The sequence below is a fragment of the Rhinopithecus bieti genome, unplaced genomic scaffold (assembly GCF_001698545.2).
Source record: "Rhinopithecus bieti isolate Rb0 unplaced genomic scaffold, ASM169854v2 scaffold_15133, whole genome shotgun sequence".
NCBI classification, from domain to species: Eukaryota; Metazoa; Chordata; class Mammalia; order Primates; family Cercopithecidae; genus Rhinopithecus; species Rhinopithecus bieti.
Genome location: NW_016808815.1, coordinates 1,006,038 through 1,022,653, shown reverse-complemented (window position 1 = coordinate 1,022,653; position 16,616 = coordinate 1,006,038). Strand labels below are relative to the sequence as shown.

Genomic DNA, 16,616 nt, shown 5'->3' with positions numbered 1-16,616 from the left:
AAAAAAAAAAAAAGGAAATAAAGTATTTTGATAAATGTTAAGTTGAAAGTACTTCTCATATCTGAAACTGTCACAATATGGTTAAAAAAAATACTCAGAAACATTTAGCAAAATGCTGAAGATCACCTTAGATATTCTAATTATAAAGCTCTGAATAAGAAAATAAATTATTTTCAAATTTAAATCTTTGGAATCTGTACCTGCGAATTGGCTGGGTAAAACTTTTTTATGTAAGTGTAAAATATTGAAAGATTAAATAAAATAACTTGAAGGCATAAAAATACCAGTTATTAGTTAAAATCCATGGTTGGCCTGGGCACGGTGGCTCACGCCTATAATCCCAGCACTTTGGGGGGCCGAGGCGGGCGGATCACCTGAGGTCAGGAGTTTGAGACCAGCCTGGCCAACATGGTGAAACTCTGTCTCTACAAAAAATACAAAAATTAGCCAGGTGTGGTGGTGGGTGCCTGTAATCCCAACTATTTGGGAGGCTGAGGCATGAGAATCGCTTGAACCTGGGAGGTGGAGGTTGCAGTGAGCCGAGATCGTGCCACTACACTCCAGGCTGGATGACAGAGCAAAACTCCGTCTTAAAAAAAAAAAAATCCATGGTTATATGAGTGAAATAAAGGAATATGAATTCTCCAGGAGACTAGAATATGTTTACTTAATTGTGACTGTTAGCACTCCGCTTATTTGAAATCTTAATTTTCTATCAGAGCAATTATGTACATACTTAGCTGTGTAAGATTAAGCAAAGTTGAATATTTAACACATTCAAGGATACAGATGTTACTTGGGGCTATATCTGACTGTTGCTTTAGAATAACTTAATCTCAGAATAGGGATCTCTGGGGGAAAAAAATTTAAAGAAAACCCAAAAACTTAATCTACTTCAACTCATTTTTTGTCCCTCCGTCTTAGGCAGAAATCCACATGTACTCACCTTGGTCATTTGATCTGCATCTGGTCTTACAGTTGGAGTTACATTTAACAGTAGCTTTACATGTTCACGAACTTCCTCAGGTATATTTGTAAGTGAACTAGATCCTAAACGACTCAACTATTCAAAAGAGTGATAACATTAAATGAGTATAAAATATTTTAAATGATACACACATTTAAGAAAACATTTAAAAATTTACTCAATATTTTACTACAAATATACTGACTACATTTTAAACAAATTGTTAATTCTATTGTTGCAAAATAAAATCCTTATCTTTAATACCCAAAATTGTTTCTATTCCTATAGTAAAATGTTCCAGTATTTATATTTACTCAAATGCCATGATTAAAGTTCTAGTAACAAACTTCAACTAGTCCTCTTTATTTATTTGAAACAAAAAATTTTTTGAGACAGGGTCTCACTATGTCACCCCAGGCTGGCATACAGTGGCACAATCACAGCTCACTGCAGCCTCAAACTCCCAGGCTCAAGTGATCCTCCCACCTTGGCCTTCCAAGTAGCTGGGACTACAGGCATGTGCCACCAAGCCCGGCTAATTTTTTTTTTTTTTTTTTTTTTTTTTTTTTTTTGTAGAGAAGGGGTTTAGCCATGTTACGGCTGGTCTTGAACTCCCGGACTCAAGTGATCCACCCACCTTGGGTCTCCCCAAGTGCTGGGATTACAGGCGTGAACCAGCGCATCTGGCCTAGTCTGCGTTACTTACAAATTTGTTAAAATAAAAATATATTAAATTGTTAAACTGATCTCATGCAAACTTAAAATGAGATACTCATGTCATTTAGACAATTTCCTGAACATATTTTGGAAAAAAAATCAAAGACACATTTAATAAATTTTCTAATGCAAGGAAATTATTTATAGGCAAATACCTGATCCAACTGCCTACTGAAACTCTTGTAAATATCTTGCTTGTTGACTTCAAATATGGGTTTCCCTTTATTAAATACAGCATACATAACAGTTCCTAAAGAATACATATCACTGGCTGTTTCACAGCTCACAGAAAGTATGTATTCAGGAGCCAAATATTCAGGATTTGGAAGACACAATGAAGGTAAATTTGGGTCCCATTCTTTACAAGGAAATTTAGGCTGTAGTAAGAAAAGGAATTACATGGGTTACTTCAAATTCAACCAAACAACTATCAAGCAGTAGCAATCTATCTTTAAATTTCTACTCGGTCATGCAAGTAAATATGCCATCACATCTTCAATCCCAAAATTCCCAAATCCCCAAATGTAAAAAAGTTCATGCAACAAACTGAGAAATAAGAACTGTTACAACTGAGATTACTGGAGTCTCTTCCAGAAGACAAATTATCACTTTAATATGTCATATGAACATGTGAAGGTCTGGCTCATGTTTTATGATACACAGGCTTCAAAAGTTGTATGAGCTCAGATAGAGACTGTTGTTTGAAATTTGTTCTTTCACTAATTAGCTATGTGATTTAGTTAAAAAGTTTAAAAGATTGTAGTAAGAATTAAACAAATGTGTAGAAGTTTGACCTAGCATAGTGTCTGACCCACTCATGGTATATATTCAACTAATACGAGTTAGTTCTGATTACCTTAAAAATGGCTGCTCAACTTATAAATCTTAGGTCAAATCACAGGCCCTCTAACAACTACATATAATAAAAACCTATCACCAAGGATCATAAGTGCCACATCACCAAGGATCTTCTATGCCATGCAGACCCAATCAACACAAAGCAGAACTGATTTAATGCAGTGTTTCTCTAAGTATGAATAGGCAGGTATCCTTATCATTAAGAAAAGGTGCTTTGGAAGCGGAATGGCTGTGTTCAAATTCTGGCTCTATCACTTACATCTACCAAAATTTAGGCAGGTTCTTTTATTCTCTGAGCCTACTTATCTGTATTATTCCTATACCCCATTGAGTTATTGTAAGGATTAAATAAGTACAGAAAAAGTGTGTGGAAAAGTGCTTCAATAAGAATGTTAGCTATTGCTATTGCTATGATTATGCTCCCTAAAGAATATAAAGAATATTCCATGACCCAATAAACGGGAAATGCTGCTAGAGAGTCACATGTGTTATTGCATTTGACATTCTGAGGAAAAACAAAAAAAACCCTATTTAACCGAATAGTTCTTAAATTTATTTAACTCTTGCATCCTTTTCTCAAGTAACATTAACTACTGTGGTAGTAATGTGCCAAAGAACACTCTTAAGTGCAATGAACACCAGAAATTTTCTATAAAGCTGTACATCTAAACATACCACTGTACCACACGGCCTGTTTCTAGTCCATTCCAGATACAATCAAAATTCCCCTGGCCTCAAAAATTAGAAGACTAAAACTTTCATTACCTCTTGCTCAGAAGGATTGGTTGATGATACACAAAAATCAAAACCCATTATTTTCCAGGCTCCACTTTTATTCAGAATTATATTTTCAGGAGTAATATTTCCATGTACCATTTTCACACTGCTATGCAAGAATGACAATCCTTCAGAAACCTGTAAATGGAAAAAACACATTTTACACTAAATAAAACTCCTTTCAATTACAATAAAATGTCTCATAAAAATCATAATTACTGCTACTCCTCACAATAAAAGTTTTGCATGTCAGCTAAAAATCAAATTTCATCATAAATACCAAAGTATACATAGATGCAGTCAATTGCCAGGACAATCTGAGGATTAGTGAGAAAAATCTAGTTATAAAACCAGAGTACACCTATTAAGTTCCTTCCTATATGCATATTAAGCAGAAGAAAAGATAAAGAATCTTTTGATGTCCAAATTTATTCAGTTTCTGAGTTTGAAAAGTGAGGGAATCTTTGTTTCTTGAGTTGCAGATGGTGAATATTAAGATTTTTATATACTTACACTTCAGATTGAAATCTCAGTTTTCCTGAATAGTATTGTACTCAGTTTTCAAATATTCAAGTGAAGTTCACTTATTCTCACATTGGATTAATATTTGGTAATTTTTATATTTGCCCCTGACATCACCACCAAATGTGTCTACCAAGACTAAAGGTTAGATTTCTGTTTCCAAGGAGTAGCTTTTGGCAAACCAATGAACACTGATTTCCAGGACTTGAACATACATTCTAAAGAAGACACGAAAGGCCAATAAACACATGAAAAGATGCTCAAAGTCACTAATCATTAGGGAAATGCAAATCAAAACCACAATTAGCTCTCACCTCACACCCATGAGGATGGCTACTATTTAAAAAAAGAAAATTCAGGCTGGGCACAGTGGCTCACATCTGTAATCCCAACCCTTTGGGAGGTCGAGGCAGGTGGATCACAGGAGGTCGGAGTTCGAGACCAGCCTAGCCAACATGGTGAAACCCCATCTCTACCAAAAATACAAAAATTAGCCAGGTGTGGTGGCGCGTGCCTCTAGACCCAGCTACTCGGTAGGCTGAGGCAGAAGAATCGCTTGAACCTGGGAGGTGGCGGTTGTAGTGAGCTGAGATCGCGCCACTGAACTCCAGCCTGGGCAACAGAGTGAGACTCCATCTCCAAAAAAAAAGAAAAAGAAAAAAAGAAAATCCACATCTTTACATACCATGGGATAATTAAAATAGGGAGAAAAAAATAATAACTGCTGGTGAGGATAAGGAGAAATTAGAATCTTTATGCACTGTTGGTGGGAATATAGGTGCTATGTAAAACAGTATAATTGTTCCCCCCCAAATTAAAAATAGAATCAGTGTATGATCCAGCATTTCTGGGTAGATACTCCAAAGAATTGAAAGCAGGGTCTTACACAGATGTTTGTATACCCATTTTCATAGCAGCATTATTCACAATAGCCAAAATGTGGAAGCAATTCAAGTGTCCATTGATAGACGACTGGGCACATAAGCTGCTTATAACATGTATAAGCAACTATCATTTATCAATGGACACTTGAATTGCTATGTATATACATATAATGGAATATTATTTAGCCTTTAAAAGGAAGGAAATTCTAACAAATGCTACAACATGGATGAACTTTGAGAACATTATGCTAACACAGGCCAGTCACAAAACGACAAACAGTAGTATGATACAGTAGTATGATACGGTAGTATGATTTCACTTACGTGACGTACCTAGAGTAGTCAAATTCATAGAGACAGAAACTATAATTGTAGTTGCCAGGGGAAAGAAGGGAGGGGCAGTTGGAGGAATAAGGAGCTATTGTTTCAGGGGCACAGTTTCAGATTTCTAAGACGAAAACAATTGTGGAGATGTATGGTGGTGATGGTTCCATGACAATGTGAATGCACTTAATGAATAGACTCAAATGTACACTTAAAAATGGTTAAGATGGAAGAGGGAAGAATAAGATGGTCAAATAGAATCCTATACCGTATATCCTCCCTGCGCAGGAACACCAAATTTTAAAAACTAGCTATGCACCAAAAAATAAATAAATAAAATAAAAAATCAAAATAACCAAACATCAGGTGAGCACTCATAGTACCTGGTTTTAACTTTGCATCATTGAAAGAGGCACTGAAGAAGTACTCTTTCATGGCTGGTTACACAGTCAGTTCTCAATTGCCAACACCATCTCTCCCCAGTCCCTTACAGGGGCTGTACAGCATGGAGACATAATCTGTGCACTTGGAGGAGAGTGTAGTGACTAGGAGACTTTATACTGATATCAGTGCTACCCTGTAACAGCAGAAAGCAAAGCCATGCTGGGCTCAACTAGCATACATGCTCTAAGGGAGCACTTGAACCAGACCTAGTCAGATGGGAATCACCCATCACAGAGGTCAGAACCTGAGTTTCTTGACAGGCCTCTCCACCATGAACCAAAGTGTTCTAGGGACCTAGATAAACTTGAAAGGCAGTCTAGGACTATACAAGGACTGCAATTTCTTTTCTTTTTTGTTTAATTGTTACATTTTAAGTTGTGTGATACATGTGCAGAACATGCAGTTTTTTTACATAGGTATACATGTGCCATAGTGGTTTGCTGCACCCATCAACCTGTCACCTACATTAGGTATTTCTCCTAATGCCATCCCTTCCCTAGCCTCCCACCCCGACAGGCCCCGGTGTGCGATGCTCCCTTCCCTGTGTCCATGTGTTCTCATTGTTCAACTCCCACTTATGAGTGAGAACATGTGGTGTTTGGTTTTCTGTTTCTGTGTTAGTTTGCTGAGAATGATAGTTTCCAGCTTCATCCATGTCCCTGCAAAGGACGTGAACTCATCCTTTATCATGGCTGCATAGTATTCCATGGTGTATATGTGCCACATTTTCTTTATCCAGTCTATCACTGATGGGCATTTGGACTGGTTCCTATTGTGAATAGTGCTGCAATAAACATATGTGTGCATGTGTCTTTATAGTAGAATCATTTATAATCCTTTGGGTATATACCCAGTAATGGGATTGCTGAGTCAAATGGTATTTTTGGTTCTAGATCCTTGAAGAATCGCCATACTGTCTTCAACAATGGTTGAACTAATTTACACTCCCACCAGCAGTGTAAAAGCATTCCTATTTCTCCACATCCTCTCCAGCATCTGTCGTTTCCTGACTTTTTAATGATCGCCATTCTAACTGGCGTGAGATGGTATCTTACTGGTTTTGATTTGCATTTCTCTAATGACCAGTGACGATGAGCTTTTTTTCATGTTTGTTGGCTGCATAAGTGTCCTTTTCAGAAATGTCTGTTCATATCCTTTGCCCACTTTTTGATGGGGTTGTTTTTTCTTGTAAATTTGTTTAAGTTCCTTATAGATTCTAGATATCAGCCCTTTGTCAGATGGATAGATTGCAAAATTTTTCTCCCATTCTGTAGGTTGCCTGTTCACTCTGATGATAGTTTCTTTTGCTGTGCAGAAGCTCTTTAATTAGATTCTGTTTGTCAATTTTGGCTTTTGTTGCCACTGCTTTTGGTGCTTTAGTCATGAAGTCTTTGCCCATGCCTAAGTCCTGAATGGTATTGCCTAGCTTTTTTTCTAGGGTTTTTATGGTTTTAGGTCTTACGGTTAAGTCTTCAATCCACCTTGAGTTAGTTTTTGTATAAGGTGTAAGGAAGGGGTCCAGTTTCGGTTTTCTGCATATGGCTAGCCAGTTTTCCCAACATCATTCATTAAATAGGAAATCCTTTCCCCATTGCTTGTTTTCGTCAGGTTTGTCAAAGATCAGATGGTTGTAGATGTGTGGCATTGTCTCTGAGGCCTCTGTTCTGTTTCATTGGTCTATATATCTGTTTTGGTACCAGTACCATGCTGTTTTGGTTGCTGCAGCCTTATAGTATAGGTTGAAGTCAGGTAGCACGACGCTTCCAGCTTTGTCCTTTTTGCTTAGGTTTGCCTTGGTTATATAGGCTTTTTTTGGTTCCATACGAAATTTAAAGTACTTTTTTTCTAATTCTGTGAAGAAAGTCAATGCTAGTTTAATGCGGATAGCATTCAATCTATAAATTACTTTAGGCAGTATGGCCATTTTCACGATATTAATTCTTCCTATCCATGAGCATGGAATGTTTTTCCATTTGTTTGTGTCCTCTCTTATTTCCTTCAGCAGTGGTTTGTAGCTCTCCTTGAAGAGGTCCTTCACATTCCTTGTAAGTTGTGTTCCTAGGTATTTCATTTTCTTTGTGTCAACTGTGAATGGGAATTCACTTATTTGGCTCTCTGTTTGTCTGTTTTTGTTGCATAGCAATGTTTGTTATTTTTTGACTTCGTATCCTGAGACTTTGCTGAAGTTGCTTATCAGCATAAGGAGATTTGGGGCTCTGACGATGTGGTTTTCTAAATACACAATCATGTCATCTGCAAACAGACAATTTGACTTCCTCTCTTCCTATCTGAATACGCTTTATTTCATTCTCTTGCCTGATTGCCCTGGCCAGAACTTCCAATACAATGTTGAATAGGAGTGCTGAGAGAGGGCATTTGTGCCGGTTTTCAAAGGGAATGCTTCCAGCTTTTACCCATTCAGTATGATACTGGCTGTGAGTTTGTCATAAACGGCTCTTGTTATTTTGAGATACATTCCATCAATACCTAGTTTATTGAGTTTTTAGCATGAAGGGCTGTTGAATTTTATCAAAGGCCTTTTCTGCATCTATTGACATAATCATATGGTTTTTGTCATTGGTTCTGTTTATGTGATGGATTATGTTTAATGATTTGCAATATTGAACCAGCCTTGCATCCCAGGTATGAAGACAACTTGATCGTGGTGGATAAGCTTTTTGATGTGCTGCTGGATTCGGTTTGCCAGTATTTTATTGAGGATTTTTGCAGCGATGTTCATCAGGGATATTGGCCTGAAATTTTCTTTTTTTGTTGCATATCTGCCAGGTTTTGGTATCAGGATGATGCTGGCCTCATAAAATGAGTTAGGGAGGAGTCCCTCTTTTTCTATTGTTTGGAATAGTTTCAGAAGGAATGGTACTAGCTCTGGTACCTCTGGTAGAATAAGTACCTCTGGTAGAATTTGGCTGTGAACCCGTCTGGTCCTGGGCTTTTTTTGGTTGGCAGGCTATTAATTACTGTATCAATTTCAGAATTTGTTATTGGTCTATTCAGGGATTCGACTTCTTCCTGGTTTAGTCTTGGGAGGGTGTATGTGTCCAGGAATTTATCCATTTCTTTTAGATTTTCTAGTTTATTTGCATAGAGGGGCTTATAGTATTCTCTGATGGTAGTTTGTATTTCTGTGGGATCAGTGGTGATATCCCCTTTATCATTCTTTATTGCATCTATCCGATTCTTCTCTCCTTTCTTCTTTATTAGTCTGGCTAGCAGTCTATGTATTTTGTTAATCTTTTTAAAAACCTGGCTCCTGGATTCCCTAATTTTTTTAAGGGTTTTTCATGTCTCTATCTCCTTTAGTTCTGCTCTAATCTTAGTTATTTCTTGTCTTCTGCTAGCTTTTGAATTTGTTTGCTCTTGCTTTTCTTTTAATTGTGACGTTAGGGTGTTGATTTTAGATCTTTCCTGCTTTCTCCTGTGGACATTTAGTGCTATAAATTTCCCTCTACACACTGCTTTAGCTATGTCCCAGAGATTCTGGTATGTTGTGTCTTTGTTCTCATTGGTTTCAAATAACTTATTTATTTCTGCCTTAATTTCATTAATTACCCAGTAGTCATTCAGGAGCAGGTTCTTCAGTTTCCATACAGTTGTGTGGTTTTAAGTGAGTTTCTTAATCCTGAGTTCTAATTTGATTGCACTATGGTCTGAGAGACTGTTTGTTATGATTTCTGTTCTTTTGCATTTGCTGAGGAGTGTTTTACTTCTAATTATGTGGTCAATTTTAGAATAAGTGCGATGTGGTACTGAGAAGAATGTATGTTCTGTTGATTTGCGGGGAGAGTTCTGTAGATGTCTATTTGGGTAACTTGGTCCAGAGGTGAGTTCCAAGTCCTGAATACCTTTGTTAATTTTCTGTCTCATTGATCTAATATTGACAGTGGGGTGTAAAGTCTCCCACTGTCATTGTGTGGGAGTCTAAGTCTTTTTGTAGGTCTCTAAGAACTTGCTTTACGAATCTGGGTGTTCCTGTATTGGGTGCATATATATTTAGGATAGTTAGCTCCTCTTGTTGCATTGATCCCTGTACCATTATGTAGTGCCCTTCTTTGTCTTTTTTGATCTTTGTTGGTTAAAGGCTGTTATATCAGAGACTAGGACTGCAACCCCTGCTTTTTTTTGCTTTCCATTTGCTTCGTAAATATTCCTCCATCCTTTTATTTTGAGCCTATGTGTGTCTTTGCATGTGAGATGAGTCTCCTGAATACAGCACACTGATGGGTCTTGACTCTTTATCCAATTTGCCAGTCTGTGTAATTGAGGCATTTAGCCCATTTACATTTAAGGTTAATATTGCTATATGTGAACTTGATCCTGTCATTATGATGCTAGCTGGTTATTTTGCCCGTAGACAGTGGGTGCAGCCCACAGAGGGTAAGCTGAAGCAGAGTGTGGCTTGGCCTCACCTGGGAAGCTCAAGGGGTCAGGAAACTCCCTCCTGTAGCCAGAGGAAGCCGTGAAGGACTATGTGTCCCATGTGGGATGGTGCATTCTGGCCCAGAAACTATGCTTTTCCCATGGTCTTTGCAACCTACAGATGAGGAGATTCCCTCAGGTGCCTAAACCACCAGGGCCCTGGGTTTGAAGCACAAAACTGAGTGCCGTTTGGGCAGACACCAAGCTAGCTGCAGGAGTTTGTTTTTCAAACCCCAGTGGTGCCTGGAACTCCAGCAAGACAGAACTGTTCACTCCCCTGGAAAGGAGGCTGAAGCCAGGGAGCCAAGTGGTCTTCATCAGCAGATCCCACGCCCAAGGAGCCCAGCCAGCTAAGATCCAATGGCTTGAAAATCTTGCTGCCAGCACAGCAGTCTGAAATCGACCTGGGACACTCGAGCTTGGTGCGGGAGAGGCGTCTGCCATTACTGAAGCCTGAGTAGTCGGTTTTCCCCTCACAGTGTAAACGAAGTCACCTAGAAGTTCGCACTGGGCAGAGCCCACTGCAGCTGCAAAGCCACTATAACCAGACTGCCTCTCTAGATTCCTCCTCTCTGGGCAGGGCATCTCTGAAAGAAAGGCAGCAGCCCCAATCAGGGGCTTATAGATAAAACTCCCATTTCCCTGAGACAGAGCATTTGAGGGAGAGGCAGCTGTGGCACAGCTTCAGAAGACTTAAACAATTCTGCCTACTGGCTCTGAAGAGAGCAGCGCATCTTCCAGCACAGCGCTCAAGCTCTGCTAAGGGACAGACTGCCTCATCAAGTGTGTCCCTGACCCTGGTGCCTCCTGACTGGGAGACACCTCCCAGCAGGGGTCGACAGACACCTCATACAGGACAGCTCCGGCTGGCATCTGGTGGGTGCCTCTCTGGGATGAAGCTTCCAGAGGAAGGAATAGGCAGCAATCTTTGGCTGTTCTGCAACCTCCGCAAACAGGGCAAACAGGGTCTGGAGTGGACCTCCAGCAAACTCTAACAGACATGCAGCAGTGGGGCCTGACTGTTAGAAGGAAAATTAACGAACAAAGGAATCAACAGAAAGCATCAACATCAACAAAAAGGACATCTACACAAAAACCCCATTTGAAGGTCACCAACATCACAGACCAAAGGTACACAAATCCACGAAGATGAGGAAAAAACAGCACAAAAGGCTGAAAATTCCAAAACCAGAACGCCTCTTCTCCTCCAAAGGATCACAACTCCTCACCAGCAAGGGAACAAAACTGGACAGAGAATGAGTTTGATGAATTGACAGAAGTAGGCTTCAGAAGATGGGTTATAACAAACTCCTCCAAGTTAAAGAAGCATGTTCTAACCCAATGCAAGGAAGTTAAGAACCTTGAAAAAAGAGGAATTGCTAACTAGAATAACCAGTTTAGAGAAGAACATAAATGACCTGATGGAGCTGAAAAACACAGCATGAGAACTTTGTGAAGCATACACAATTATTAATAGCCGAATCAATTAAGCAGAAGAAAGAATATCAGAGACTGAAGATCAACTTAATGAAATAAAGTATCAAAACAAGATTAGAGAAAAAAGAATGAAAAGGAATGAACAAAGCCTCCAAGAAATATGCGACTATGTGAAAAGACCAAAACTCCGTTTGACTGGTGTACCTGAAAGTGAAGGGGAGAATGGAACCAAGTTGGAAAATCCTCTTCAGGATATTATCCAGGAGAACTTCCCCAACCTAGCAAGACAGGCCAACATTCAAATTCAGAAAATACAGAGAACACCACAAAGATACTCCTCGAGAAGAACAACCTCAAGACACATAATCATCAGATTCATCAATGTTGAAATGAAGGAAAAAATGTTAAGGGCAGCCAGAGAGAAAGGTCGGGTTACCCATAAAGAGAAGCCCATCAGATTAACAGCAGATCTCTCTGCAGAAACCCTACAAGCCAGAAGAGAGTGGGGGCTAATAGTCAATACTCTTAAAGAAAAGAATTTTCAACCCAGAATTTCATGTCCAGCCAAACTAACCTTCATAAGTGAAGGAGAAATAAAATCCTACATAGACAAGCAAATGATGCGAGATTTTGTCACCACAAGGCCTCCCTTACAAGAGCTCCTGAAGGAAGCACTAAATATGGAAAGGAAAAACCAGTACTAGCCACTGCAAAAACATACCAAACGGTAAAGGACTGCAATTTCTATGCAACTCTTAGTCCTGGGCTAGGCTTAGAGTAAACTGACTAGGATGCCAAGTGTCCTAGGGAGATCTAGAGAGAGGAGTGAAGCGTAAAAAGGACTTCGTCTTGCATTTAGGTAACTGCTCAGCCACAGCAGAATACAGCACCAGGCAGTCTTAAGGGCCCAATGTAGACCCCAGCTCATGGATGACATTTCTAGACACACCTAGGCTAAAGGGGACCCACTGCCTTGAAGGGAAGGACCCGGTCCTGGCGGGATTCATCATTTGCTAACTAAAGAGCCATCGGGTCCTAAATAACCAATACTGATACCCACGTAGTACGCCATGGGTCTTGGGCTGTGCTGGTTTCAGGGCGGTGACCCAGCACATTCCCAGCTGTGGTGGCTATGGTGAAAGACTCCTTTTATTTGAGAAACCAGAGGAAAAGCAAAGGGAACTTTGTCTTGCACCTTAGGTACCAGCTTGGCTACAGCAGGGAAGAGCACCAAGTGGGTTCTTGAGGTGCCCAAATCCAGGTCTAGGCTCTTGATGGCAATTTTGGACAAATCTTCCAGACAGAAAATCAACAAAGAAACATCAGACTTGGCCGGGCGCGGTGGCTCAAGCCTGTAATCCCAGCACTTTGGAAGGCCGAGACGGGCGGATCACAAGGTCAGGAGATCGAGACCATCCTGGCTAACCTGGTGAAACCCCATCTCTACTAAAAAATACAAAAAAAAAACCTAGCCGGGCGAGGTGGCGGGTGCCTGTAGTCCCAGCTACTTGGGAGGCTGAGGCAGGAGAACGACGTGAACCCGAAAGGTGGAGCTTGCAGTGAGCTGAGATCCGGCCACTGTACTCCAGTTTGGGCAACAGAGCAAGACTCTGTCTCAAAAAAAAAAAAAAGAAACATCAGACTTAATCTGTACCATAGACTAAATGGACCTAATAGATAGTTACAGAACATTTCAACCAATGGCTAAAGAATACACATTGTTCTCAAAGAACTCTTGAGTAATGCCCTACGAACACAGGTAACCAAAGTAAAAACGGACAAATGGGATCACATCAAGTTAAAAAGGTTGCGTACATCAAATGAAATAAACAATAAAGTGAAGAGACAATCCACAGAGTGGGAGAAAATGTTTGCAAACTACCCATCTGACAAGGGATTAATAACCAGAATATATAAGGAGCTCAAAAAACTCAATAAAAAAAAACTAATAATCTGATCAAAAATGGACAAAAGATTTGAATAGACATTTCTCAAAAGAAGACATACAAATAGCAAACAGGCATAAGAAAAGGCGCCCAACATCAATGATCATCAGAGAAACAAAAATGAAAACTACAATGAGATATCATCTCACTCTAGTTAAAATGCCTTCATACAAAAGACAGGCAATAACAAATGCTGGAGAGGATGTGGAGAAAATAGAACCCTCGTACACTGTTATGGGGGGATGTAAATTAGTACAAGAACTATGGAGAACAATTTGGAGGTTCCTCAAAAAACCAAAATTTGAGCTACCATACAATCCAGCAATCCCACTCCTAGGTACATACTCAAAAATAGAAAGGAAATCAGTATAGCAAAGAGATATCTGCACTCCCATGTTTGTTGCAGCATTATTCACAATAACCAAGATTTAGAGGCAAACTAAGTGTCCATCAACAGATGAACAGATACAGAAAATATGGTACATATACACAATGGAGTACTATTCAGTCATAAAAAAAGGATGAGATCCTCTCACTTGCAACAAAACATAGACGGAACCGGGGGTCGTTATGTTAAGCAAAATAACTCAGGAACAAAAAGACAAACTTCCAATGTTCTCCCTTATTTGTGGGAGCTAAAAATCAAAACAATTGAACTCATGGAGATGGAGAGTAGAAGGATGGTTACTAGAGGCTAGGAAGGGCAGTTGCAGGAGGTGGGGGAAAGTAAGGATGGTTAATGGGTACAAAAACAATAGTTAGAAAAAATGAATAAGACCTAGAATTTGCTAGCACAACAGGGTGACTAAAGTCAATAATAATTTAATTGTACATTTAAAAATAGCTAAAAGAGTATAATGGATTGCAATACAAAGGATAAATGCTTGAGGAGATGGATGCCCATTTCTCATGATGCAATTACACATTGCATGCCTGTATCAAAGTATCTCATGTATAAGTATATATACCTACTATGTACCCAAAAAAATTAAAAATAATTTTAAAAAACAGTTAAGATGGTATTTTGCCACAATTTAAAAAATACAGTGAAGAGAATAACAAGATAAGCCACAGATTGGGAGAAAACCTTTGTAAATTATGTAAATTATGTACTGTGTCCACACATAAGTCAATAATAAGAAAACAACCCACTCAAAAAAATGGGCAAAGTATCTGAAGAGGTATTTCACCTAAAAAGACATTCAGATGGCAAAGAAGCATATGAAAAGATGCTCGCTATCATTATTGATCAGAGAAATACATATTAAAAGCACTATGAGATACCACTGCACACCTGTTAGAATGACTGATACCAAAGAGACCAAATAGCAGATTTTGGCAAAGATGTGAAAAAAAATGGAATTCTTATATGCTACTGACAGAAACGTAAAATGGCATAACCACTATGGAAAACAGTATCATTTTCTTAAAAAGTGAATCATACACATACCATTAGATCTAGCCATTTCTCTCCCAAGTACTTGGTTAATCAAGAGAAATGAATGTGTATGTTCATACAAAAACTTGTACATGAATGTTCATAGCAGCTTTATGCACAGTAGTCAAAAACTAGAAACAACCTAAATATTATTAACAGGCAAATTGACTAGCTGTGGTATATTCATAAAATTAACAACTCGGCATTAAAAAAAAAAAAGTCAACTATTGATACACACAACACGTGAATCTCAAATATTACGCTGGTTAAAAGAAGCCAGACCAGCCCAGGCACGGTGGCTCATGCTTGTAATCCCAGCACTTTGGGAGGCCGAGGCGGGTGGATCACAAGATCAGGAGACTGAGACCATCTTGGTTAACACAGTGAAACCCCATCTCTACCAACAATACAAAAAATTAGCCGGGCGTGGTGGCAGGCACCTGTAGTCCCAGCTACTGGGGAGGCTGAGGCAAGAGAACGGCATGAACCTGGGAGGTGGAGGCTACAGTGAGCCAAGATCGCGCCACTGCACTCCAGCCTGGGCAACAGAGTGAGACTCCATCTCAAAAAACAAAAAAAAGAAGCCAGACTGAAAAAGAACAGGTACCATATGATTCCACTTATAAAATTCTAGAAAATGCAAATCTATCCATAGTGATAGAAAGCAGGTCAGTAACTTTCTGAGATAAGGCACAGAAAAACTGCAAGGAACAGGAAGGAGGGATTACAAGGGGTATGAGGAAGCTCTTGGGAGTTATGAATAGATGCAGTATCTTGATCGTGGTGATGGTTTCACAGGTAAGTATATGTCGAACTTATAAAACCATGTATTTTGAATATGTGTAGTTTACTGTATGCCAATTATATCTTAATAAAGCTGTTCAAACGTAATAAAAATGTCTGCCCAAAAGAAACTTAGAATCTACTATATAAATTTATTCTATGGCGCTGAAGATATTATTTTATTTTATTTTTTTTTAAGATAGGTTCTCACTCTGTCACCCAGGCTGGAGTACAGTAGCACTATCATAGCTCACTGCATCCTCAACCTCCCAAGCTCAAGCGATCCTCTTGCCTCAGCCTCCTGAGTAGCTGGGACCACAGGTGCACGCCACCATGCCCAGCTAATCTTTAAAAAATTTTTTGTAGAAACAAGGTCTTGCTATGTTGTCTTGCCCAGGGTTGTCTCAAACTCCTGAGCTCAAGTGATCCTCCCTCCTCAGCTTCCCAGAGTGCTGGGATTACAGGCATAAGCTGCCAAAGTCTGCTTTGAAGATATTACTTTGGTAAGCAGGGAAAGGAAAATCTGAAAAAATGAGCATACATGAAAAGGCTAGCCAGGTGCGGAGGCTCATGCCTGTAATCCCAGCTCTTTGGGAGGCCAAGGTGGGTGGATCACGAGGTCAAGAGTTCGAGACCAGCCTGGCCAACATGGTAAAACCCCGTCTCTACTAATAATACAAAAATTAGCCACGCGTGGTTGTGCATGCCTGTAATCCCAGCTACTCAGGAGGCTGAGGCAGGAGAATCGCTTGAACCTGGGAAGCGGAGGGTGCAGTGAGCTGAGATCGCACCATTGCACTCCAGCCTGGGCAACAAGAATGAAACTCCATCTCAAAAAAAAGAAAGAAAGAAAAGGCTAACAATACCTCTTGATATCTACTAAGTAAATTCCTTAAAGATAAAATTTTTATTTTTATCAAATACTTTTTTATTTCAATTGAATGCTTTATAAAATTTGCTGTTTAAAATTCGAAAGAATCAAAAGGAATTGACTCCATCCACCAGCCAATAAGTGACCCCCCCAAAGGTTACCAATGTTATCAGTTTGATATGTTTAAAATATCATTTAAGCCTAACAACAA

The 16,616-nt window shown here is 39.4% G+C and overlaps 1 protein-coding gene across 1 annotated transcript in view; it reads right to left on the bottom strand.

Moving 5' to 3' along the window:
- Positions 1-16,616, bottom strand: part of SCYL2 (SCY1 like pseudokinase 2) — a 72,476-nt gene that overhangs the window by 26,328 nt on the left and 29,532 nt on the right. Inside the window, exons 4-7 of the mRNA XM_017887241.1 lie at positions 3,600-3,636; positions 3,308-3,457; positions 1,840-2,061; positions 947-1,063 (exon numbers count right to left, since the gene is read on the bottom strand). Of these exons, the coding sequence (XP_017742730.1) occupies positions 947-1,063; positions 1,840-2,061; positions 3,308-3,457; positions 3,600-3,636 (526 nt within the window). The remainder of the gene's footprint in view (positions 1-946; positions 1,064-1,839; positions 2,062-3,307; positions 3,458-3,599; positions 3,637-16,616) is intronic.